The sequence below is a fragment of the Nomascus leucogenys genome, chromosome 7b, assembly GCF_006542625.1.
Source record: "Nomascus leucogenys isolate Asia chromosome 7b, Asia_NLE_v1, whole genome shotgun sequence".
NCBI classification, from domain to species: Eukaryota; Metazoa; Chordata; class Mammalia; order Primates; family Hylobatidae; genus Nomascus; species Nomascus leucogenys.
The window spans coordinates 14009039-14034004 of NC_044387.1; the positions used below are offsets into that span (position 1 = coordinate 14009039).

Genomic DNA, 24966 nt, shown 5'->3' on the forward strand with positions numbered 1-24966 from the left:
CCTGTTACCCCGGCACAGGCTCACGGGGCATTGGTGCCCTTCATTTTCTCTGGCTGGTCTTGAGGGAATTCTTATCTCCGGCTCAGTGGTTGGGGGGCACTAGGGGAGGAGAGGCCCTCTCTTTCCTTCTCTCCACATTCTCCCTGCCCCGCTAGTTGTGTCTCTGTGGAACCATCTGCTTTCCAAGGTCTTTCTGAGGAAAAGTGCCACGTTCGGCAGAGGCTCAGGAAAAAGCTTCAAGGGGCAGAAAAGCTCTGTTTAAGTCAACTCACCGGGACAGGCAGCTGAGGAAGGAGTGCCGTGGAAGCCACAGATGGGATGACTCTGCTGAAGGAGGAATGCACCCAGCCGGGAGGCCGCCAGCCCTGCCAGCCATCAGCACACAAAGGCCCCGCTGTCTGCTGGGGAGGTCGGGAGCAGGCCCTGTGTGCCTAAATGTGCCCATGGAGGCAGCGTGGGCTCTCCAAGATGGGGCGTGTTCTGTGTCTGCACCCGCTGGTCTCCCTGTGCTGTCTGAACACCTACTGTGTGTGTGCTGGGCACTCTGCAGAGAGTGTACAGACAGCAGGCTGGGGCCTGCCTGGAAGAGGTGACTGTCTCATGCACAGAGATAGGCACATCAGCTTCAAGATGAGAGCAAGAGACCAGCACAGAGAGGGGCGCCCCACTGAGCCTTGAGAGCCTCTGGGGTGGGTACGGGCCTTTGATAGATGACACAGCACTTCTACAGGGCACCAAAAAGGGGCTGCTGGGCCTGTCTCAGCCTTAGATTTGGGAAAAGTGCCACGTATTGCCTTTGAGCAAGAGGAAGTGTGTTGTGGAGGAGAGACTGTGGGTTTTGGACTAGACAGAGCAGGAATCTGCCTCTTTCGCTTCCTAACTGCAACCTGGCTGGAACAAGTCAACTCACTCTAATTGAGTCTTCGTTCTCTTGTCCTCCTCTTGGGCTTCATAACACTCCCTGGCAGGGCCATGGTAAAAAGTAAGATGCCATGTGTGTGATGCCTGTGATAAGCACCTGTTAGAGCTGGCAGTAGGAGTCCAAACACTTCTTGACTGAACTGCCCCACCTTCCACGGAGCCTTCACATCTCTCATTCCTTCCATCCACACTCCTGGTCGCTTAACGAAGGTGATGGCCAAATGCATCTTCCAGGCAGCCATTTGAATCTCCCCAAAAAGACTCCCCCGAGAGGCCAGGCGCAGGAAGTGAGTTGTCACAGCCGCTTCCCCTGCAGCGACCGTACCACACACTGGAACGTGATAGCAGACGCGGTCTCTGGCTTGTCTGGTCTGGTCCATGCAGAGCTGAGGCCTGGGGCTGATGTGGCCTCAGTGGAGCTTTAGGAGATGTGCTTGATCCAGAGTTGGTTCTTCTGCAGCCCTGAAACGCTTTTCTGTTCCCTGGGCTGCTGGTGGACCAGACAGGTGCTGTGGGAAGCAGGCCCTGGGCCACCACCCAACACCATGGCTGCAGCCGGGAGGTGCTGTCCTCGAGCTGATGCGAGCTGGCTGCTTTGTGCTGCTCCCCCAGGAAGGAAAGCCTGGCCCCAGCATGAGGCTGCTGAACTACTGATGGTCCTGCCTGTCAGTCTCATTTCTAGAACGTCTTCTCTCTAGAAGAGGAATCTGTGGTTAACGGGCCCTTTTCAAGGATTCAGCATTAGGCTTACTTTTTTTTTTTGTAAATCCAACCCAACAGGCCCAACATGCCCACCGAGCGGGAAATAGGAAGTGGCCTCTTAGAACCTGAAACTTTGGGTGGGGGTGTTTGGAAGCTTTGCCCAGTGTTTTTTGTTTCTGCTTCCCATCCCCTGAAACAAACCAACAACAAAAACTCACATCAAATCCCTAATCACTAAGCCACTTTGTGCTTTTGGCCTCCCGTGACGAGTTCTCTTGCTGCCTGGTGAGTGTCACCTACCAGCCCGTTTTTCCTGTTCTCTCCAGCTCCGGCTCAGAGACTTCAGTTGAACTGTGTCCCAGTTTGTCAGGGCTGAACAACAGTGTGTGCAGAGAAAGGAGTTGCTTTCCTTTACCTACCTGATTTCTGGAATGAAGGTATCAGTGGAGAACCAAAGTAATTCCCTACAACTAAAGAAAGATAAATGAGCTGAAAGTCTGCAGGTATAAAAGTTGGGATTCCGCAAGTGGCTTCTGTCAAATTTGTTTAGTCTTGACCAAGGCTGTCAGCCCCGTGTGGACCTTGATCATAAACTCCATAAACTCTTGAGACCCCAGGTTTTCTTTTGGCAAACAGACGGTGCTGATGGGGGCTCAGGATGTCATTCCCACCTGGCTTCAGGATTCTTCCTGAAAATCTTGTCTCTTCCACATGAGCTGGTCCACAGATACAACAGGGCCCAGGTCTAAGCTGAAAGGAGAGGAAGTGTGAGCTGTGCTCCAGGAGTGAATCCTGGCCTAACAGTCACCGACACGCCTTTCCTTCTACCGACCGCACCTCCAAGGCAGCATGTTCATGCGCTGTTACTGTTCACCTCCTGCCATTGGTGTCCCTGGTGCTCTCAAGCACGTTTGACTCATCAAAGGGAGTTTCACAAAGCTGGTTGCTGTCTTTGCAGGCCTGTTTGTGCTCCAACAGGGAGCCGAGTTTGTCATGAGCAGTGCCTGGCTGTGTCTTCCATGCTCCCTGTGTGTGTCCCAGCTCCTTCCCTCCTATTCCCTGTTGCTCCAGCCCTCTGCAAAAGTCAACAGGGGCCCCTCCTGCCTTGCCTTTCCTTTTCCCAAGGGGAATGTTAGGTAGGAGCAAGGCGGAACTGGACTGGGAGTGTCCCGGTGGCATGAGCTGTGGGTGGTCAGCACTTGTATGTGGCTTTTGAATTTCCCTCCAGTCTGACAAACCTGTTGGAGCTGCCTTGGCAACAACCCCAGAAGGAGAAAGTTCCCCCTCTTGGCCCCACCCACAGAAACAGCAGTGCTGTTTCTGGCAGATTTGCCTGTGTGCTGGGAACTTACCTGTGTTTTCCTAATGCATTTTGGCCAAGAGAAGGCTTGTTTGGGGCCTTGCTTAGTCTGACATAATGAAAGTTAAGAGTGATCCCTCGAAGTTTTTTTTTTTTTAAATTATCCAGGGTGCCTGGACGGGGAGGGCTACCCATTCTCTCCCTCCTGTAACTGGGGACTTGGGTCTCAGCAGGTTCAAACCAAGGTTCCACCTGGGGGAACACAGGGGCTGTGGGCAGAGGCACTGGGCCAAGTCGAACTGGCTTCTGGCGTGGATGCTGCTGAGCAGGCATGTCCGTTGGTCTGGGCCTACCGTGGTGGCATGGAGGGCACACTTGCCCATGATCTCATTGTGTGCCTGGGAGCCATGGCAGGGGCTTCCTCCTTTGCTGGCGGATTGCTAGGCAGGCAGGCTGCCAGGAAGCTCCACCCCACTCGGCATAGATCTGCAGCCTCTGCTAATATGAAGCATCATTTTGCACTGGCTTTTCTTCTCTCTGTTTGCCTCCCAAAGACTTGTAACCCAAGCTTGTGAATTGAGCTGGCTGTGGAGAAGCAGAGCTTCCCGTCATGAGAGTGTCGCGGCCCTTTCTTTGCAGCACTGAGGCAGGCCTGCGGGAGGTGCCGAGTGCTGTGCCCATAGGGGTGTTCGCTGGAGGGGAGTCTGGGGGTGGGTGAGGCTTCCAGAGACCTGAGTTCTCAGCCCCATTTGTGCAACTCTGATCAAGTCATCGGGTTTCTTAGGAAAGAAGAATGATGCCCTGATCTTGGGGCCGAGTTAAAGTAGGTGCTCTCCAAGGCCTTCCCAAGCCCCTGAGTTCCAGGCTTCAGCCCCGTAGGTGCTTTGTGCTTTGACCAACTGAGACCCAGATGCTGTTCACATGAGGGTCTCGGGGAGAAGTGACTCTGGGTCTAGGACTCTGCCCAGGACAGCCTGAGACGCCCATCCTGGCAACGCAGGGCAGGGCTCACAGTGCCAACACATACAGCAAGCCACCCCCAGGGGCCACTCTGGAGTTTCCCTGAAAGCAGAAGGCTCCCTGGTGGTGGAAAGTTTTGGTCCCATTTGTGTCAGATTATCCCATCAGTCTCACCCAACGTGGGCATGTTGTCCAACCTGAAACTGCCCTTTTTCCTGTCTTTCTTTCTTGGCCCATACCCATTTCTCAAGAAGTCCAGTGGAGCCGAAGATGGGGTCCTGCAGGGGCCTCTCCCAGGTGGAGCCCGAGAGAGCTGCTCCATGCCGGAACCTCGGGAGGTGTGATCTTGGGAGCAGGGTGATGAGTCAGTCCCAGCAGTGGCTGCTGGTGAACCAGGCCCCTTCCTCTGTACTTCCTGTCGGGCTGATGTCACCCCTCTGTGAGTCTTGTGGCCTTTTATGGACAAGAGTGAGCGGCAGCTCCTCTCACAGAGGAAGTGAGCCTTAAGCCCCCAGCAGAAGTCTGCACCTGGGATGAAATACCTGTGGTCAGGTTTCCCTTCCTCCCTCCTGGGCCCAGCCTGCTGAGCTGGCTGGATACACCTGTCCACAGGTAGATGGCCACATCAGCTCAGATGCCCTCACTGTATGGGCTTGGCCTCAGGACATTTCAGGTTTAAAATGAAATCCAGGGAGAAAATGGCCTGGTTCCTGAATTTGTAACTTTTATAAAAGACTTTCTTGTGGCGGTGCCAGGGAATTGCTCAGTTGGGAGCTCCGAGCCAGCAGGGGGGTGAGGACGGCATGTCTGGGCATCTGCCTCACACCGTGTATGACGGGAACACCATTTCCTTCCATCCTCAGAGCAGTCCCTTCATTCCCAGAGAGGTCAAGGGGCCAGGCATCGCGTGGGGAAGAGTGGAACCCAGGGCCGCAGCGCTCTCAGCTGTGGCTTCCTCCTTTGCAGAACTGCTCCAGACACATGGACCAGTGGTTGTCAAACTGTGCTCTGAGGAACCCTGTCTCCACCACCCACTGTCCCTTGCTCAGGGATTTGGGAAGATTTTATCTGAGGAAGGACTGCCGCCGCTTTTTGAAAAGTCTGAAAACTACTGCAGAGTGACTCATAACCCCGTCTCTACCCCACCCTCACCAAGAGAGGGGCTGGGGCAGTGGGTTCAGGCGCCTACCACGGCTAGACTTTCATCTGGCAGGGGGCTCGTGTCCCAGAAAAGGCTTGTCCCTGGCGGCCTCCTCCCGTGTAGAGGAAGGAAGGGCGTTTTCAAATAAGCCTTCAGTCCTTACAGGCCAAATAAGGACTTGAGCCAAAATAAGCGGATTGGGCCGGACTCTGAATGTGCTCATCCTGTGAGATGACAGTGCGGGGAAGGGTTGGTGAGGTGGGCGCCAATGGCAGTCTCCAGCAGAATGCACAGGGTGGGGAGGTGGGCTGCAGAGTAAACTGAGTAGGCCAAGAGCCCACTGGTTGCTAAGAATTCTAACCACCCCACTGCCCAGAAGAGATGCCTCTGAGATCAGGAACAAATCCAGACGAACCGCTGTGTGGAAAGATTGCAAAACAATGACGATAATACCTGCTTTGTACATTACAATACAACACCTTGTAAGGTTATTGGAGGCCACACAAGATAACGACCAAAACCCTTCCTGAGCATTGGAAGGACCTTTTGGGTTGCTTGGGGCCATGGTACGATTCGTGGTGCATGGGGCAGGTGAATTTGGGATACTAAGCAGTGCGGCAAGAGGTGCAATGAGGAGGCCTCCCAGCAGTTTGCCTTTCAGAAAGCATTTGTCCAAATGAATGTTCCTGGCAGAACAAATCCAGATTTCTTTAAGGTATGGTTAGACTGTGTTGACAGTGGTAAATTGGCTTCAGGAATTGGAGGGGGAAGGCTGGAGAAGTGAGAGAGCTGGGGATGCTGGGGTGGATGGAGAGGAGACAATGAGTTTGGCTCTGGGGTTTCGGAATTTGAAGTGTGTGTGCATGGCTATGTACATACATGTATGTTCACGTTCACCTGTGAATACATGTGCCTTGCGTGCCTGTGTTTGCATTTGTGCTTGTGGATATGCATCTGTGAATGCATGTGCAGCTGTGTGCCTTGTGTGCGTCCATGTGTGGATCTATGTATATGGCTTTGCACATGTGTGTGTGCATGTATTTCTGTGCACACGTACCTCTGTACACCTACCTCCATAAGTGACTGTGTATGCACAGATGCTGTGTGTCTATGTGTGTGTCCGTGTCCTTGTGCGTGCATGTGCCTGTGTGTGCATGCCCTCGAGTGTGTTTGGGGGCTCTGCTTCCTGTTGTTCAGCAGCAGAGCCTCTGACTCCTCCTCACACAATTAGAGGAATTCCAGCCATCCTAGGGACAGCCCTGGGAAAACGGTTCCTCTGGAAGGGTTGGGGAATGTTTCCTTTTATGGTAGCATTGGGCCATTGCTGCTCATGACTTGCCAGCACTCGCAGGTACATTCTTGCCTGCTAGTAGAGCCGGTGACTAAACATGCCCACAGCTGGGGCAGACCACAGGGAGACGCAGTCGGGGAGGGCAAGGGGCTGGGATGACAAAAATGTTTGTTCCGAACCCTTATCGGTTGCCACACTGTTGTTAGGGGCCAGTGATGAAATTGCTCTGTCTTCCCCAGGCTGTCGTTCCTGCCGCCTCCCTCCCTTCTGTCTTCCCGTCTGTCTTGTCAAGGATGCAGGTCTCTAATCTCTGTCCTTGCTGTGCAGGCTTGACGGACTCTGTGTTTTTTGAGAAAGGCAAGGGGGAGTAAGGCCCCCCTAGAGCTTGTCTCCTGAGCAGTTTCCACATCAGAGAGCAGGGTGTGGGGTGTGTTTGTGAATGGGAGTGACCCAGCCCCTCTGCGCCCCCACCCCGTTGATGCTTAGGGGGCTGGGAGGAAGCTGCGGCCCAGGGCAGGGGCAGCTGCCATTGGTGTTGGGTGTGAGGTTTGTTTTTTCTTCTTTCTGTCTGGGCTTCCTTTTCCCTCCTGAATGACCGACCAGTGGGCAGAAGAAGAGATTGGAGGCAGTGCCCAGCCCCACACGCTGCTGAGGTCAGGCACGCTAGAAAGCTCACCTCGGAAGAGGCAGGCAGCCTAGCTGGTCGGTGTCTACTGGTGTTGAACGGTTAAATGTGTCTCCTGAGGCCATGCACTTGGAAAGCCGTGAGTCATTCTCCCAGTGCCTAGTCATGCAGGGCCCTGACCAGGCTGTGCGAGCCACTCAGTGTGTCCTTCACACATCGCTGAATCCGTGTTTCCACCCGGTGCCGATACTGTACCAACAGCCACGGATGCTCCCACTGCCCTGACAACGCCACTGCCACCCATCGTGGCGACGTCGCGATGGGGAAGTCGGTATAGACAGCAACCGTTTGTGGAGCTTACTGTCTTTACAGGGAGACTGTGGCAGGTCCATTTTATGTGTTATTTCTATTTTTCAAACTAATCCTGCAAGGGAATTAGTAGCAGATCTACTTTGTGGATGTAGAAACTGAGACTCAGAATTAAATACCTCACTGCAGCTCAAATATTTGTAAGTAGCCTGATCCTGGATTCAGGCCAATTTGACTTCAAGGACGGTGAGGCTATTAGATGGGGTGGGATAAAACGGAAAAAAATGAGTTTGTATTTTCAGCTGTTGCTTGAATACCCAGTACTGAACAGCCAGGATGCCTTAGTGTTTCTGGCAAACTTAGCTTTCAGAGTGTGGGCATTACTGCCCCTCCTGTACTGGGGGAGGGTGGGTATTTATAACCTTCCTTGCCGAGCAGTTCATAGAGCTGTTGATAGTTGCTGAAAGTTCCTGACACCCGGCTAGAGAACAGGTTGTCACAGAAACCCATCAGAAGCTGTCATTCTTTACAAGCTGCCTCTAAAGTGACATCATTGCACGCCTTCCACTTGCCAGACACCATGCTGGTGTGTTCACATGTGTTGTGGACACAAGTACTGTTATCCCACGCTGCGGAGGAGGGAGCTGGGGCTCAGAGAAGCCTGCGCACCTGTCCTGGGTCTCAGGCTGTGAGGCAGCATCTTATCCCAGGGCTGTCCCGTTGCAAAGCCAGGCCTCGTCACCCCTCCTCCCCCAGCCTCTTAAATGGCACTCCTTCCTTCGGTGGGGATGGTTTTTAGAGCACCTGCAGCAGGCTTACTTATAACAGCTTCAGCCCCCCGCCCCGTTATAAACACACAGGGCAGGTCCCCACTCAGCTCCCAGGAAAGTCAACTCCTGAAGAACTTTCCACACACTAGTTCCTCTAAGGTGGGAGACACAGAACTATTTCTGGTTTTCTGGTGGGGGCTGAACTGCGTGCATGGGCAGTCTGAGCTCCTGGGCGGCAGGAGCAGCTGCCCAATGGCACTCTCCCCCGCAAATGCTCCTCCCAGCCAGGTGTGAGGGTGGGCTGTGAGATCCCCGCAAAGACAGCATCTGTGGCACTGTACTCCCTGTCTGGGAGACGGGCAGCTCTTCAGGAACAAGGTGGGGGAGGCTTTTGTATCTGGCGGGAGTTAATCTGATGTCTCCTTTGTTTCAGACCGAGAAGATCAATCCATCTTGTGCACGTAAGTATTTCTCCGTCTGGGTAGTGGTTCGTTTCACCCCAATCTGTTCTCATTCTTGAGGTCTCCTACTGAAACCACAACTGGGGCTTGTGGAGTCCTTCATTCCCAATTCAAGGCCCCCTCCTCCACTTCTCCAAGGGATAGGACTTCAGTTTGTATGTTTGCTACTCAGTGGTCCCACTGCATGGATGAGCTCAATTTCAATCATCCTTCCTCAAGGAGCCAGTGGGAAGGAGGGTGGAGCTTATGGCAGAAAGGAAAAGCAAGATTTCTCCACAATCCAGCTGGGAACCAGCTCCTCCGTAACTTCTGGGCGGAAGGCATTCCTTCTTGCTCTGGATGGTGGCTTTTCTTTACCTGGATTGATGTAGACACTGGGGCCTCTCAGCCTCTGAACTTAACAAGGAGATCCATAAACCCCATTGCCAAGGGAGCTAATGGCACAGAACGTTCCTTAAAGTGACATTTCAAAGGAACATGTACAAGTGCCTTTGACCCCTAAGTCCACAGCTGCCTGAAACTGATTTTTAAAACACTTGGATGTGAAAGCTGCCAAGTGACCAGGGCAGGCAGTGGATTGCAGTTTACTTCTGTCTGGCCCCTGGAGAGCCATGGGAAGTGGACTGCCTGAGGATTCCAGAGCGTTTATGTGGCAGTCCCGTTTTCTGCCACATGTTGGGTCCTTCACGGGCACCCGACAGAACGCAAGGCAGCGGAGTGTGCAGTGGGAAGGGACAGAGGTCAAGGACTTGGCCATGCCTAAGCCCAGGACTTCCTTGCCTCTCTTGGTAGTGGCGAATCTGGAGCTGGCAAGACGGAGAACACCAAGAAGGTCATCCAGTATCTGGCGTACGTGGCGTCCTCGCACAAGAGCAAGAAGGACCAGGTGAGTGCTGCAGCCCTTGTCCCCGTGGCCGCTTGCTTGGCCTTGGTGGGATGATGGAGGAAGAGCACTTAGTGGTCCTGGCTTCAGCTTTACAAGAGGATGCTTTGGGGAATGAGGCAGAGGCTGGGCCCATTTCCGTTGAGGCGACAGTGTGGCCTGTCCTGGGAGTGGTCTGGCGGTAGCAAGCCCATTCCGTCCTTGGCCTCTTAGCCTTCTGAGTTGCTGTGGAAACTGGCGAGGTCCTGGAGTTTGCATAGCAGCCCTCTTGGCGTTTGCAGCTGATTGCTGTGTGTCCTCCCCTTCTGAGGCTGGAAGGCAGATTCCAAGACTTGGTCCTCAGGTTGATGGAGGCTTGAAGGGTCTCAGGCAGACCTGTGTTTGATTCCATTTCTTTTTCCTGCTGTTGAAATGCCTCTGGGTGGACAACCACCCACCCCCACCACCCCAGCGAAGAGAGAAAGGGCAATTGGAAAGTCATCTCACCTCCATTTTTTTCCTCTCCCTTTTGATGGATTATGGTTGAACCCAGCAGCGTCCTCGCTAGGTGAGCTGCACGTTTACTGCACGTTCTGCACTGGGAATGCGTGTTCTGCCCATCGTGTGCCCTTGAATTCTGTATTTTGTTCTAAGCAGCTTTTCACCCCACACTTGTCACTTTCTGCAGCTAGAACTCTTCTTTTAGGCTCAGCTCACTGACTGTCTTGGGAGGAGGGGCTGGGTGTGGCACACAGTGACCTCCTGTGCACTCTGAAATGACAGCTCCTGCAGAATGGGGACGGGCCTCACACCTAGTTGTTCTCAGAAACTCCAGTCATGCCCAGATTTCCCCACAGCGCACCACAGCTGTCATGTCCCATGCGGAACCTGACCCCGGCATGGTGGACGGGGACTCCTCTCTCACGGAGCCCTCCATGCTCTGTGGTCCAGATCAGATGCAGATGGCCGGCTGCCCTCACCTGCCACCGCCGTGCCAGTCAGAAGCAGTGCCGGGGAGTTCTCATGTTGGAGTTTTTCAGAGGTTGGGGTGATCAGACTTAAGCATGGCTGTGGGATGCTCTCTCTCAAGCACACACTCTTAAACTCCCCTGTGAAAGCTAAGTGCCAGTGGTGTTCCTTGAAGCCTGTCAGGGGAGCTTGGCCGCTCCCAGTGGCTCCACCTTACTGGCATGCCGTGTGCGGCCTTCGTAAGTAAGGAGGGGTGTGTGTCTGCATGCAGGTCTGGGGTGTGGCCTGCAGAATGGCCTAATGAGTACAGTCTTCTGGAACCGAACCAAAAGTAACTTTTCATGTGCCAAGCTTCTCAAGACGTTTGGAATCTTTTTCCATGGGGCGTCAGGAGTTATATTTAGAAACTAATAAAGTTTCTTTTCTTCTCTCTCTCTCTGTCTCTCTCTCTCCATCCCTCTCTCCCTCTCTCCCTCCCTACCCCCCATTTTCCATTCTTTTTAGGAGGCCTATTTTAAAAGCAGAGCTGTGAGGTTAGGAGTTCTCTAGCTGTGGTTTTCCATCTCTGAATTTGCAGTAAAATCAATTTCCCAAGTATTTATTGATTGCCTAGTATGTGACTGGTTCTTGGGAGGGTGACATTGGAGTTCCTGTCCTGGAAGACAGGAGACAGGACACAGAGAGCAGTGAAATAGATCATATGCCTTACATCTGGGGTTCCTGTTGTAGAGGGGAAGGCAGCACTCAGCAAAGACAGCATGCTGGGGTTGGGGGTGACAGTGGGAGCCACGCTGTCAAAACGCAGACTTTGGTAGGCACGCCGTCCCTGCCCTGAGCCCACTAGAGTGAGGGAGTAGGTTGCCCCAGGCTTCCAGTCATAGCTTAGGCTGTCAGCGTGAAAGGCCATTGGCTGGTTTGGTTGATTTCCTTGCCTGAAGCTGTGCTGTGATTTTCCACAGGCAGCCGGAGCACGGAACACCCTTGAACTTGGTTTGGGAGCCAGCACTGTCTCACTTGCAGTGGCCGAGTTGACCCTCCCAACACCAGCAGAGGGGTTGTTACAGACCTCACCTTGCTGCAGGGAGGCCAGGTTTGGCCTGGGCTGTAGGTTGGCAAAGCAGAGCTTGGTCCAAGGGGCTTTCCAGGCAGATGCCCGGAGCCTGAACGGTGACCTCTGACTCTCCCTGCTGTGTTATTTGTGCACTAGTTGGGGCTCACTGGCAGAAACACCACCCAGTGAAGCCCTTCAGAAACCGATGGGTAACCCCAAACCTTATACAGTACCGCATCATTTCATGTTACACAGAGTTCATTGAAAAGTTAAAATCTCTTCTGTGCCCAATTAGATGTCAGTAGAGAAAAAGCCATAGGTTAGTCATCACTGTTGTCAGCAGGGAACACGGCTCTGGAATCTGAAGTGGCTGCTCCCGACTTGGCCCCGCGGCCCCACTTTCCACGGCAACAGCGTGTGGTCCCAAACAGAGGCCTCAGTTCGCCTCCCAGCCAGGGCGAGCACAGGCGCTGGAGGGGGCTACGCTCCCTTCTGTCTGCGGGAACGGGAACAGTTCAGCCAGCCTGGCAGCCTGGCAGCCTGGCCTGTGCTCTGAGAGGAACGGCGTAGTGGGTGGGGGAGCCATTCTCATCCAAATCTGGCTCCGTGGGCTGCCTCAGCCGACTTCCCAGGCCCGCCCGAGGCCTGTGGGTGGAAGCCCGGTGTCCAGTTACCACGGGTGCCCAGCGCACACGTAGAGCCTGCTCTGTGAGCTTGACCCCTGCCCTCTGACCTGGCCCCGCTGACCCTCCTTCAGGGGCGGGCACTAGAGCAATGCCCTCACTTGTCTGGATGGTTCACAAGCGGAAGGCTTCCTAGCCCTGGGTTGGGGGGTCCTGGCCTAGGAGGGCTGCCAGAGGAGGAGGCTTTGCTCTGTCCCTTGTGGTCTCAGGTGGGCTTCCAGTCTGGCTCGGCTAGACTCCAGAGTGTCCGTGGTGCCCTGCAGATGGATCTCGTCTGTGGCAGGTGTGCTTGTAAGGCCAGGGTCCGTGGCTCTCCTGGGAGCTCCTACTCCTCCCAGTTTTCCTTGTCATCACTCACAGGCGGCTGCTGTTCCCGGAAAACCCTGGCTTGACTCCAGCCTTTAATAAATACAAAGCCTTGCCTGGCCCTTGTGTGATGTTCTTTCCCCCAGAGGGCACTCAGGCATTAAGGGGAACCAGCACCCTAGTCTTCTCAGCCAGCGTTAGTTAATCCCTGGTTGCATGGGCCTGCTGTGCAGGTGTGAAGACAAGGCAGTGGCTGACGGGTTAGGGAGGGGACTGGAATGCTGCCACCCCGCTCTGCTGACTGATAGCTGGATGACCTTGAGCACCCCTCCCTTGGCCTCAGCTTCCTCTTCTGTGAAATGGGGCCGCTCTGCCCTGCCCCCTGAGTATGGTGGGGGTCCAGGGATAAGAAGGCACAAGGGTGCATTTTGTCTACCACAAAGCACCCTGGAGTTCACAGTAGGATTTATTGACATTCTCAGTAAACAGCTGAGCCCAAAGTGGGCCTCATGGGTCCCGTGCTCACTGCCTGCCGTGGTGGGTTTTGGGCGCAGCAGTGGAGGGGCTGGTACAAGAAAGTGAAGCATTTATCAGGACACAGATGAGATGAGCGTGTATATTTTCCAGATCCGATCCCCTCATTTGCTTTTTCTATGAAAAGGAATAAAAATGTGAGGATTAGAGGCAAGGAGGTAGAGGGAAGCTGGTGTATACAGGATGGAGACACTGTCCCAGGGTGTCTGTGCTGCCGGCTCCCTAGTTTAAGTGCTGCTTTCACATGGGTCCTCCAGGGCCAGGTTCCTAGAGCTGAGGGAGCTTCCTGCCTGCCGTTTCCAGGGCCATGGAAGTAAGTTCAAACTGACCAAGGTTTCCAAAGCCTGGCAGGAAGGCCGCACTTGGATGATACCGGGGCCTGGCCTTCGCTGGAGTCGCACACTGGAGCCCACCCGGAAACCTCTGTTCCTGGCACGTTGGACATGCTGACACGGCTCTGCCATCGTTCTCCTTCCAGGCAGGGCAGGCTCGGCAGCCCAGGTCGCTGCCCGGCCTTCACTGCATCCCTGGGTTCCTTGCAGGGCGAGCTGGAGCGGCAGCTGCTGCAGGCCAACCCCATCCTGGAGGCCTTCGGGAATGCCAAGACCGTGAAGAATGACAACTCCTCTCGCTTCGTGAGTAGCGCGGTGGCGCCCCGGCTCTGGGGACAGAGGGCCTTGCCCGGAGCTTTGGCTCATGCTGCCTTTTCCTGGGTGCCCTCCCCTCAAAACCGAGGACGGTTCAGACTCGGTGCTATCTGGCCTGTCGTGTGGACTAGGCCAGACTGAATGCCAGTTGGTGTGGACCTGCCCTGCCCCTCTTGAGGACGAAGGCCACGAGTAGCTTCTTCAGCCTCCCTCATGAGAGGTGGAAATGCCAGTGAGGGTGCTGCCTGCTCTGCCCCAGAGTGCTCTGCTGTCACCAGTAGCCAGTTAGTTCCCGGGTCAGGCAGAGAGGAACACTTCCAGATAGCTGGTCTCTTTCCCCCTCTGTGGAGGAACCTGGGTGTGGGATCAGCTTGTCTTAGGCTCATGGCCTTAGGCAGTGTGGCGCCTGAGTCCCGAGGTCCCGTTCGGTGTGGGCGTAGGGGGCCCCTGGCCTGGTACATGGGTCCCGTTTCTGGGTTTTCTCCCTCCAAGCTGTGCCCACCGGAGGTGGGGTGGGGGGCTCTGGTCTCCCCGTTGCTCTCTAGCTCCCCATGTTAGGGGCACCCCTGATCTCTTGCTATCCTTTCTTAGGGCAAATTCATTCGCATCAACTTTGATGTCAACGGCTACATCGTTGGAGCCAACATTGAGACTTGTATCCTTGTGGTTCGTTGGGATAAGAGTTGTGGATCCGGAGGGGAGGCATGACCTCTGTAGAGAAGAAGCTGCCTCCTGATTCCAGCACTTTCCCCCTATGGGCCCGTCGTGACACCTTCTCTGTGGAGTTGGGGACTGTCAGGATCGGCTAGTGCAAACCCAACACAGAGCGTAGGGCTTTCCTTATTACAGGCAGGATAACCTGTGCTTTGAATGGGATGGAGCTGTTGAAAGCCGTCTAGTGTGGCTCCCAGAGGTGGGCATTTGGGGGATGCCACTTTATCTCTTCTGCGTGCCAGCGTTTAGCCTTTGCTTGTGGGAATGTTCTTGTTCCCATTACCTGTAAGAATGAGACAAGGCTCCTGAGGGTGTGAGTTCCTCTTGGACACGCCGTGCCCCTTGAAGGTGAGAACCAAGGTAGTTCGCTTTTGCTGTGTTTTTGCCATTTTGTGCCATTCTTCCTTCCTGGTGAAGTTCAGTTCCTTTGGATGAGAATAAGAGGAAATGGAAGGCTGGCCAGGCACAGTGGCTCATGCCTGTAATCCCAACACTTTGGGAGGCTAAGGTGGGTGGATCACCTGAGGTCGAGAGTTCAAGACCAGCTGGCCAACATGGCGAAACTCTGTCTCTACTAAAAATACCAAAATTAGCTGGGTGTGGTGGTGGGCACTTGTAATCCCAGCTACTTGGGAGGCTGAGGCAGGAGAATCGCTTGAATCCAGGAGGTGGAGGTTGCAGTGAGCCGAGATCACGCCATTCTACTCCAACCTGGGTGACAGAGCGAGACTCTGTCTCCAAAAAAAAAAAAAAAAAAAAAAAAATGAGGACAGTGGAGGGCTTGCCTTCCCCCCAGCTTGTGTTCCTCCTTAATATTTGCAAAGATCTTTTGGAGAAATCTCGTGCTATCCGCCAAGCCAAGGAAGAACGGACCTTCCACATCTTCTATTATCTTCTTTCTGGGGCTGGAGAGCACCTGAAGAGTGAGTAGTCGGCTTCAGCCTGACACCGGGGCTGCCGGGCTCTGGGCCTCTTGCCAGAATTGGGCCATAGACATCATTTGGGAAATGAAAACTTTTGGCCTTGGGTTTAGCGGGGAGAAGTGAGAGTGACTCCTATTCTCTGCGCCATCCTAAGGACTTGGTCTTCGGTTTCTGACCATGCCAGAGAAAAGCTAGGGTGGGTTGCACGTGTAGCTGCAAATCACAGGACCCTGGCGCTTTCCTGGGCCAGGAGATGGGAGTGTCAGAGTCTCAGACACTGAGGAAAGCTGAACGTCGCCGGCTACTCTGCGGTTTCCAGGGCACTTCAGGGCTCAGGGTCTGTCCCAGTCTCTCCAACCTTCGAGGTCACAGCGCTGATGGAGCCTCTGCTTTCAGCACCTCGCTGAGGTGCTCTTGCCCTCCACCCCTTACAGCCGATCTCCTGTTGGAGCCGTACAACAAATACCGCTTCCTGTCCAATGGACACGTCACCATCCCTGGGCAGCAGGACAAGGACATGTTCCAGGAGACCATGGAGGCCATGAGGATTATGGGCATCCCAGAAGAGGAGCAAATGGGTACAGGGCTGGCCCTCCTGTGGTCGAGGGTGGGGCGGAGGAAGGCTGGTACCCACACCCTCAGGGGCATCAGGGTAGCTGATGGGCCTGGGGAGCCTGCTAGAGGCCAGGGGAAGGGGAAGGCCTTCAGTGTGTGGGCAAATGATTCCTCAGATTTGAGGTTCAGGGTTATTTGTTCCTGGTGGTACCACAGGCATTCAGAAAGGGTGCAAAGGACATGTCCTTAACTGCCCAGGGCTCGGGTCCACTGCACAGCCCTTGCCATTTGCTAAAAGTAGAATATTCATGTCCTGTCTCGGGGAGTGTGGAAGAAGCTGGGGATGGATGGGTACTTTGTGCTGGTGAAGCCCAGCATGAATGGCAGTGTGGATAGGCCGTGCCGGCCGGGAGGGGGTGAGCCCTCTAGGGTGGCTGGGCCCACCACACACTGTTAGACGTAGACCTGGTGCCCCTGTGGCCCCAGGGAATTGGGGGGTGTCCCTGCTTGGCTTGTCTGGCTTGAGGATCCCTGGATGAGTGGCCCCCACCCCCGGGAATCACCATGACCCATGTGTGCTTCTGAGCTGCCTCTGATTGCACCCAAAGGCCTGCTGCGGGTCATCTCAGGGGTTCTTCAGCTCGGCAACATCGTCTTCAAGAAGGAGCGGAACACTGACCAGGCGTCCATGCCCGACAACACAGGTAACACCCGGGGCCTCTCGCCGGAAATAATGGGGCAGGTGCTTGGCCACGGATTTGCTCAGGAGGGAAGGTCTTGCAGAAGTTTCGGACACTGTTCTTTCTTTTTAATGTTAGTTGTGTTTATGGCCGTATATCTGTCGGTATTTTCTGTACAGATGTAAAACACACGTAAACATGACCCTGTTTTTTTTTCTCACCAAGTAAGCATTTCAGAATAACTTAAATTTGTGATCATGTGGACCAGGGCTTCCCTCATTCATTCCTGAGAGCAAACGATTCGTCAGGACACCAGTGATTTCTGCCGTAGCTCCTCCTTAACGGGAGCCTTGCCCGTGACTATGTTGAGATCCTGAAATTATGTCCTTGCCGCACCCGACTCAGCCCCTTTGTTAGGGTTGCTGCAAATGACCCCATACAAGTTATTCAGTCTTAACATGCCCTCCTTAGGGTCTCTCTAAAGATGTAACGCATGGGTGTGTGGATTGTAAAAGACACTCCTGGCTGGGCGTGGTGGCTCACATCTGTAATCCCAGCAGTTTGGGAGGCTGAGGCGGGCAGATCATGAGGTCAGGAGTTTGAGACCAGCCTGGCCAACATTGTGAAACCCCATCTCTATTAAAAATACAAAAATTAGCTGGGCATGGTGGCATGCACCTGTAATCCCAGCTACTCAGGAGGCTGAGGCAGGAGAATTGCTTGAAGCCAGGAGGTAGGGGTTGCAGTGAGCCGAAATCGTGCCACTGCACTCCAGCCTGGGCAACATGAGCAAGACTCCGTCTCAAAAAAAAAAAAAAAAAGACACTCCTGTGGGATCCTGTGCTGTTCCGTGCCCCAGCACCAGGCCGGCCTGCTCCTCTCAGCCCCATTGGTGGGTAGGGACGTGCTTTTACACTCTGAGGTGTGCGGCTGAGAGTGGACAGAGGAACCGCTGCTGCCGCTGGGGCCTCCAGTCAGGATGCCTTCCTCTCTGCCCCGTGGGGCTTGGGGGAGGTACAGCTGCCCTGCCCACTGACCTGCATGTGGCTGCTGAGTCTGGGGGGTGCTAGGTGTCTGTGGCCCTGCTAAAGAAGGGCCCAGATGCGGTTGTCGTGGTAATGATTGCTCATTCACCCCATGGCTTTCTTCCTCTCTGCTCCCAAGTCAAGCAGAGGGACTTATTCTCTTGGGTCTAATTAGGACTTTTTGTCCCTCTCTTATTCTCTGAAAAATCTTAGCTGCCCAAAAGGTGTCCCATCTCTTGGGTATCAATGTGACCGATTTCACCAGAGGAATCCTCACCCCGCGCATCAAGGTGGGACGGGATTACGTCCAGAAGGCGCAGACTAAAGAGCAGGTATGTCCTCTGGGGCCAGGGCAGCCGGCTGCCTCCTGGGTGAATGTCCCTGCAGCAGCACAGTTGAGACTGTTCTGGGCCATCCTGGGGTGTCCGTGTCAGACACTTGCACATGATTCCCTGATGCAGTCCTCACAGCAACCCAGAGAGAGGTGGCATCACCCCATCTAGAGCACTGGAGAAGCTTCATGGCATGCCCAGGAAGTGCCATCCTGAGGCTGCATTGTGCCTCTTTACATTGAGACGGTATTTTGGCTGATTGGTCATCAAGGATATAGGCATGTCCTGTCTGGTATAAAAGCAGGAAGTTGATGCCACTGTAGCTCAACTGGTGGCGGTTCCTGCCATCCTCGAGCCTGTGCCAAGCGGCTGTTTCTCTACCACCTGCTGCCTTGGGCTTGCCACGTGTGCTGAGAAATGAGCAGCAGTGCTTCCTCCTTCCTGCCAGACTGATGTGCCTGCCTGTCCCCGGAGTGGAGGTCCCTCCCAGTGCGGACTGCTTTCTGCCTCTCTCCAGGGTTTCTAGTTTCTTTTATGGTGCTGGCCATGGGGATTTTTAGGGTGCCAAACCCATCTCTCAAAAATACCTGGAAGCTCACTTTGTTAGTCCTCCCATTTGCTGTACACTGACAGCTCACGGCTGTTTCTGTGCAGAAGCATTGCATGAAAGACAAGACTGTTGTTTTCAAAAGACATTGCGTATTATTATTGCCACCTGTTCGTTTCCCTGACAATTAAGGAGAAACCTCCATTTTCTGTTACAAAAATATTACATGACTCTTAATACAGAAAAATCGAGAGAAGGAAAACAATTCCCAGTGATGAATATTGTTGGGCAGCTCTTTCCTACAAGACTTAAAAAAAAAAGAATTAAACTTTGTTCTCGTTCTGGCTTTTAATTACAGAGCTTTTCAAACGTGCAAAACAAAGAAGAGGGGAGAGTGTAAAGGGCCCCACGTGCCTGTCACGTAGGCGGCTTCAGAGTTACTAACTCACAGCGAGTCTCGGCTCATCGTTCATCTTATCTCCCCCTGCCCCTCTGCCCACTGCCTTATTTTGATGAGATCGGGCGCGTTTAGGGTGGTTTGGCCGTAGACCGCTGCCTTATTTTGATGAGATCAGGCACGTTTAGGGTGGTATGGCCGTAGACCACTGCCTTATTTTGAAGCATCACTTTTTCTGTAAATCCTTTAGTGTGTCCCCATTTTATTTAGAAAGATCTAAGTTTATTGTCCCTGTATTGTTAGATATTAGGTTGTTTCTACTTTTCATCATTTTAAATAACTTTTCATCATTTAAATAGGTTCACCACAGTGAACCTATTTGTGCAGGAAGATTTTGTTTTTCCCCCACATACTTAGGGCTGTTCCTCTAGGGGGAGGACTCTAAAAGTGAAATTACTGGGGCAAAGGGTATGAGGGTTTTCAGATCCTTTGTATCTGACACCACGTTTCCTGGGTGTGCCCCGCAGGCTGACTTCGCCATCGAGGCCTTGGCCAAGGCGACCTATGAGCGGATGTTCCGCTGGCTGGTGCTGCGCATCAACAAGGCTCTGGACAAGACCAAGAGGCAGGGCGCCTCCTTCATCGGGATCCTGGACATCGCCGGCTTCGAGATCTTTGACGTGAGCCTCGCCCTTCATTACCCACCCCGCTGCCTCCTTGGCCTGTTGGTTGCCTTATCCTTAGTTAAGAACCCTGCTTCTCATGGTCCCGCACCAATCTGAGTTGGCCATCTCGTTTGCATGGAGACTTTGGTTGGGTGTGGTATTTTTTTTTTCTTTTCTTTTTTAAAAGACAGGGTTGTGGCTGGGCACGGTGGCTTACGCCTGTAATCCCAGCACTTTGGGAGGCTGAGGCCGGCAGATCACCTGAGGTCGGGAGTTCAAGACCAGCTGACCAACATGGAGAAACCCCGTCTCTACTAAAAATACATTAGCCGGGCTTGGTGGTGCATGCCTGTAATCCCAGCTATTCGGGAGGCTGAGGCAGGAGAACCGCTTGAACCCAGGAGGCGGAGGTTGCAGTGAGCCAAGATTGCGCCATTGCACTCCAGCCTGGGCAACAAGCGTGAAACTCTGTCTCAAAAAAAAAAAAAAAAGTCAGGGTCTTGCCCTGTCACTCAGGCTAGGGTACAGAGGTGCAGTCATAGCTCACTGCAGCCTTTACCTCCTGGGCTTAACCAATCCTCCCACCTCAGCCCCCTAGTAGCTGGAACTATAGGCACACACACCACTCCCAGCTAATTTTTAAATTTTTTGTAGAGATGGGGCCTCACGGTGTGGCCCAGGCTCCGTTAGATGTGTTTTAAGCTAAACAGAAGTGCTCATTTTCAACTAGAAATGCTGGAGAAAATGAGACCTTTTGTTTATTTTTTTTTGAGGCAGGGTCTTGCTCTGTCACCCATGCTGGAGTGCAGTGGTGTGAACATGGCTCCCCGCAGCTGCGACCTCCCGGGCATAAGCCGTTCTCCCACCTCAGCTTCCCGAGTAGCTGGTACTACAGGCATGTGGCATGACACCTGGCTAATTTTTGTATTTTTTTGTACGGATGGAGTTTCTCTATGTTGTCCAGCCTGGGAGGATGGGACCTTTTAGGTCACATTCTTGGAGGCTTCCTGGGCAGATGCTTCCTGTTTATTCTTCCAGCAAATATTCCCTGAGCATCGGGATAAGACATCTCCCTTGCCCATGACGACTTTGAGGTCTAGCAGGGAAACCAATACTTATAGTAGATTAGAGGTTCTTAACCTGGAGTCCATGGGAGGTTTGAGAGGAGCCATGAGCTGGGATGAGAAAATTACATCTTTATTTTTTACTAACCTCTCATTGAAATCATGTATTTTTTCCAGTTGCAAACTGAACAAACTATACAAACCACAGTTGTATTAGCGGTACTTGTGATCTGTCACCAATAGAAATCAGATGTTTTCGTGTCACATTCCGGTTGTTGCAGAGATCTGGTAGTGTCATTTTTCCATCGCTACCTCAAAATTTTGGAAGTTATAAGCCCATGGCTAGTTCTCGTTAATAAGGAAGCACAGAGGCCGGGTGCGGTGGCTCACGCCTGTAATCGCAGCACTTTGGAAGGCTGAGGCAAGAGAATCATTTGAAGTCAGGAGTTCAAGACCAGCCTGGGCAACAAAGCAAGGCCCCATCTCTTCAATAAAAAAATAGAAAGGCCTGGTGCAGTGGCTTACGCCTGTAGTCCCAGCACTTCGAGAGGCTGAGGCAGAAGAATTGCTTGAGCTCAGGGGTTCAAGACCAGCCCGAGCAACATGGTGAAACCTCATTTCTACAAAAAATAAGAATATTAGCCATGCACGGTAGTGTGTGCCTGGGGTCCCAGCTACTAGGGAGGCTAAGCTGGGAGGATCACTTGAGCCTGGGAGGCAGAGGCTGCGATGAGCTGAGATTGCACCATTGTATTCCAGCCTGGGTGACAGAATGAGACTCTGTCTCAAAAAATAAAAAATAAAAATAAAAAACAAGGAAGCATAATGTATTACTCGATCACAATATTTTGATGATTATATTTCAACATAACTACTTTCTTTGTAATCTATTGGATGCAGTTTAAAGCACTATTCTGAAAAGGCTTTACCAGACTGCCCACGGTCCCCGGCTCCAAAGAGTAAATGTTACCCACTGCTGGGTGGATAAAGGGAAGGCCAGGAGCATCCGGGCTCTAAAGGCAGCGGCATGGAGGTGCCCAAGGAGGCACTTCCTGTATCCCTACCCCGCCCTGCTTCTCAAGGGGTGTCTGGGCCTCTTAGTGCAGGGTTGGCATATCTCTAACACTGTTTTCTCTCCTTGCAGCTGAACTCCTTTGAGCAGCTCTGCATCAATTACACCAATGAGAAGCTGCAGCAACTCTTCAACCACACCATGTTCATCCTGGAGCAGGAGGAGTACCAGCGCGAGGGCATCGAGTGGAACTTCATCGACTTTGGCCTCGACCTGCAGCCCTGCATCGACCTCATTGAGAAGCCAGTGAGTGCCAGGCGCACTTTGACCTCACACCTGCCTCTGGCTTTTCCCTTCCGGGTCACCCGCTCCTCACCTCAGCTCTGTGTTGGTTGTGGAGATGTCTTAACTCCCCTTCCTTTTGGTGCCACCTGGAGGACAAAGCCCTGAGGCTGAGATCCGGTGCCTGGGAGGCCTGGGTGGGTGCCTCCATTAGAGGAGATGCTCTGGGCTGCAGCTGTGGGCTGGGCTTCTCCCAGCTGCCGGACCAGGTGTGGATGTGGCTGAGGCCCTAGCATCCTGTTTTCAGTCCCAGAAGACCACCCAGCATCCTCCTGAAGGCTGGGCTCGATAAGCATTTCTTTGTCTTAAAGAAACAGCCATGCATGGATGTAGTAAGGCCCTACCGCGGGCTGCTTTCACTGTAGCATGGAACGGTGCAGACCCTGGGCATTGAGTGCTCTGCCCAGGTGTACACGTACCAAAGCTCAGCTCATCCCTCCATAAAACCAGCAAGCAGCAGTGCTTTTGTTGCCAGCATTAGCTGTGTGAAGATGGAAAAGAGGAACCTTTTCTAATGAGTTCATACTTAAACCTCTTGCGAGGTGGAGGTTGGGTCGCCTGTTTGTGTTTTAGGCTTGTTGGGGTTGTGATCTGTAATGAAGCCTGAGCTGTTTCTGTCTCCGGGTTTTCTTTTTTTTTTTTTTTTTTTTGAGACGGAGTCTCGCTGTCACCCAGGCTGGAGTGCAGTGGCCTGATCTCAGCTCACTGCAAGCTCCGCCTTCCGGGTTCACGCCATTCTCCTGCCTCAGCCTCCCGAGTAGCTGGGACTACAGGCGCCTGCCACTACGCCCAGATAATTTTTTTGTATTTTTAGTGGAGGTGGGGTTTCACTGTGGTCTCGATCTCGGGACCTCGTGATTCGCCTGCCTCAGCCTCCCAAAGTGCTGGAATTACAGGAGTGAGCCACCATGCCTGGCCTGTCTCTGGGTTTTCTTTTGATTATGGTTAATTAATCAGAAGGCCTAGGACAAAGTTTTTTTTAGTTTGAAAAAATTTCCTTTTTTTTTTGAGACGGAGTTTTGCTCTTGTCGCCCAGGCTGGAGTGCAATGGCTTGATCTCAGCTCACTGCAACCTCTGCCTCCCTGGTTCCAGCGATTCTCCTGCCTCAGCCTCCTGAGTGTCTGGGATTACAGGCTTATTTTTGTATTATTAGTAGAGACAGGGTTTCACTATGTTGGCCAGGCTGGTCTCAAGCTCCTGACCTTAGATGATCCGCCCACCTCGGCCTCCCAAAGTGCTGGGATTACAGGCGTGAGCCACCACGCCTGGCCAAAAATTTACTTTTGTAATGAGCTTTTTTCTTTAATTAGTTGAATTTTCCAACTAATAAGAACCCACCGGGCTTCAAGTTTTGTCAGACAGCCTCTCTGCAGTGTCCGAATCTGCTTTCTTGTCTTGTAAACTCAGTGTGTGGAAGGCTGCTGGGTCCCTGGGGACTGTTCCTCAAGGGGCTCCTCCTGCGTACTCCATCTCATCATAGACGTGCAGACGCAAAGCATGTGGGGTGGTATCTCCTGTGGCAGGATCACAGGGTACTTGTTGAGGGCAGCCTCCTGGGCAGACCCCAGTACACCGTGAAGTCAAACTCTGGCCCCGCAGGTCAGTGGATCTGCACTTTTCATCAAACCCACTGGGGGTTTCACTAATGATGGAGAACCACCATGATGGATCCTTGGGTAAAGGTGTCAGCCACAGCCTGGGCCCCAGAGGTTTCTTTATAAACTAGAAATCTTCAACTGAGTGCTTTGCTCCTCCTGGGGAGCGCGTCGCCCACCCTCTGTGGGATTCAGGGGATTCTGATGTCCGGGCTTTGGCTTCTTGAAGGGTGGGGTGCCCCTCCCAGTGTGCGCTCACCTGTGCTGATGCTGCGCTTCCTCCAGGCAGGCCCCCCGGGCATCCTGGCCCTGCTGGACGAGGAGTGCTGGTTCCCCAAAGCCACTGACAAGAGCTTTGTGGAGAAGGTGATGCAGGAGCAGGGCACCCACCCCAAGTTCCAGAAGCCCAAGCAGCTGAAGGACAAAGCTGATTTCTGCATTATCCACTACGCTGGCAAGGTGAGGAGCACTCACGGGGAGGTGCTGGCCAGACCTTCGCAGAAGAGGTGGAGTCAAGGCTGTCTAGGACCAGGAGCTGGGCAGCTCCTGGGGACGCAGGGGTGTGACCTGAGTACATTTCTTGCACAGTGACTCACCCAGTAATGTGGCCGGTGACAGCATCAGCATTTACACAGCTTGCAGAGCCCCTTCACCTGGTCCGTGCTGTTAGAAGCCTGCGACACTCCACCGCGGTGCCCAGGCTGGTTGTCGTCATGCTGTCATGCATTATTATTGGACCTGTCTGCCAGGTGCAGAGATTTGGCTAAAGGCATGGGCTCAGAGTTTGAATAGAGCTCTGCCACTCATAAGCTGTTTGACTTCGGGTCAGTTACTTAACCTCTCTGATCCTTGGTTTCCTCATCTGGAAAATGAGAATGACCACCCACCATACAGGATTACGTGGATTAAATGAGCTCTTGAGGCCCAGCCGTGGCACGGATCAGTGCTCCAGGGCAGGGCTCCTCAACCTTGGCATTCCTGGTATTGCTGGCTGGGTCATTCTTTATTGTGGGACCCTCCTGTGCATACTAGGATGTTTAGCAGCATCCCTGGCTGCTACCCACTAGAGTTAGGAGCACTGTCCTTGGTTGTGACAACCCAAATGTCTCCAGACATCGCCAAACATGTCCCAGTTTGCGGAGGGGGGAGGTGGGGAATTGCCACTGCTGTGGGTGACAGCTGCTGTTGCCAAGTCTGCCGCAGTCAGTCAGTGGTGGACCTGCCCTCAACACTTACCCAGCAGACATCTTCCCAGTCTGCATGTGACTGGGGCTTAGACCCAACTTAGTCCATAGAGGTGCATGCTTAGACAAAAGCTGGTTTTTCTCAGCATATTGTGTGCTTCTTGCACAAAGACCCTAACAGTTAATTGCTGTGATTAGGCAGGGGCTGTGCCATCTTGCTGGTGGTGACTAGTTGGTGGTGACTGGCGAGGAGATGTGGGAGCTTTCACAGGTCTGTTCCCAAGCCACAGGGAGTCCAGGCCCGGTTCTAGCACACGGCTCCCCACTGCCGGCCTCTTCTACTTAGCTTGGCTGGTTCCTGGGGCTGCGGAAGCAACTGTCTTAAACTACCAGTGAAA

At 53.3% G+C, this 24966-nt stretch overlaps 1 protein-coding gene across 4 annotated transcripts in view; it reads left to right on the top strand.

The window, feature by feature from the left end:
* The window catches only part of MYH9 (myosin heavy chain 9), a 71458-nt gene that overhangs the window by 18320 nt on the left and 28172 nt on the right, over positions 1-24966 (top strand). For all 4 annotated transcript variants that reach the window (XM_030815632.1, XM_030815633.1, XM_030815635.1 and 1 more), the window contains 11 exons: positions 8453-8480; positions 9273-9366; positions 13428-13520; positions 14124-14187; positions 15071-15169; positions 15604-15747; positions 16333-16428; positions 17643-17761; positions 19233-19385; positions 21579-21752; positions 23670-23843. In XM_030815632.1, coding sequence (XP_030671492.1) covers positions 8453-8480; positions 9273-9366; positions 13428-13520; positions 14124-14187; positions 15071-15169; positions 15604-15747; positions 16333-16428; positions 17643-17761; positions 19233-19385; positions 21579-21752; positions 23670-23843 — 1238 coding nt within the window. The remainder of the gene's footprint in view (positions 1-8452; positions 8481-9272; positions 9367-13427; positions 13521-14123; positions 14188-15070; positions 15170-15603; positions 15748-16332; positions 16429-17642; positions 17762-19232; positions 19386-21578; positions 21753-23669; positions 23844-24966) is intronic.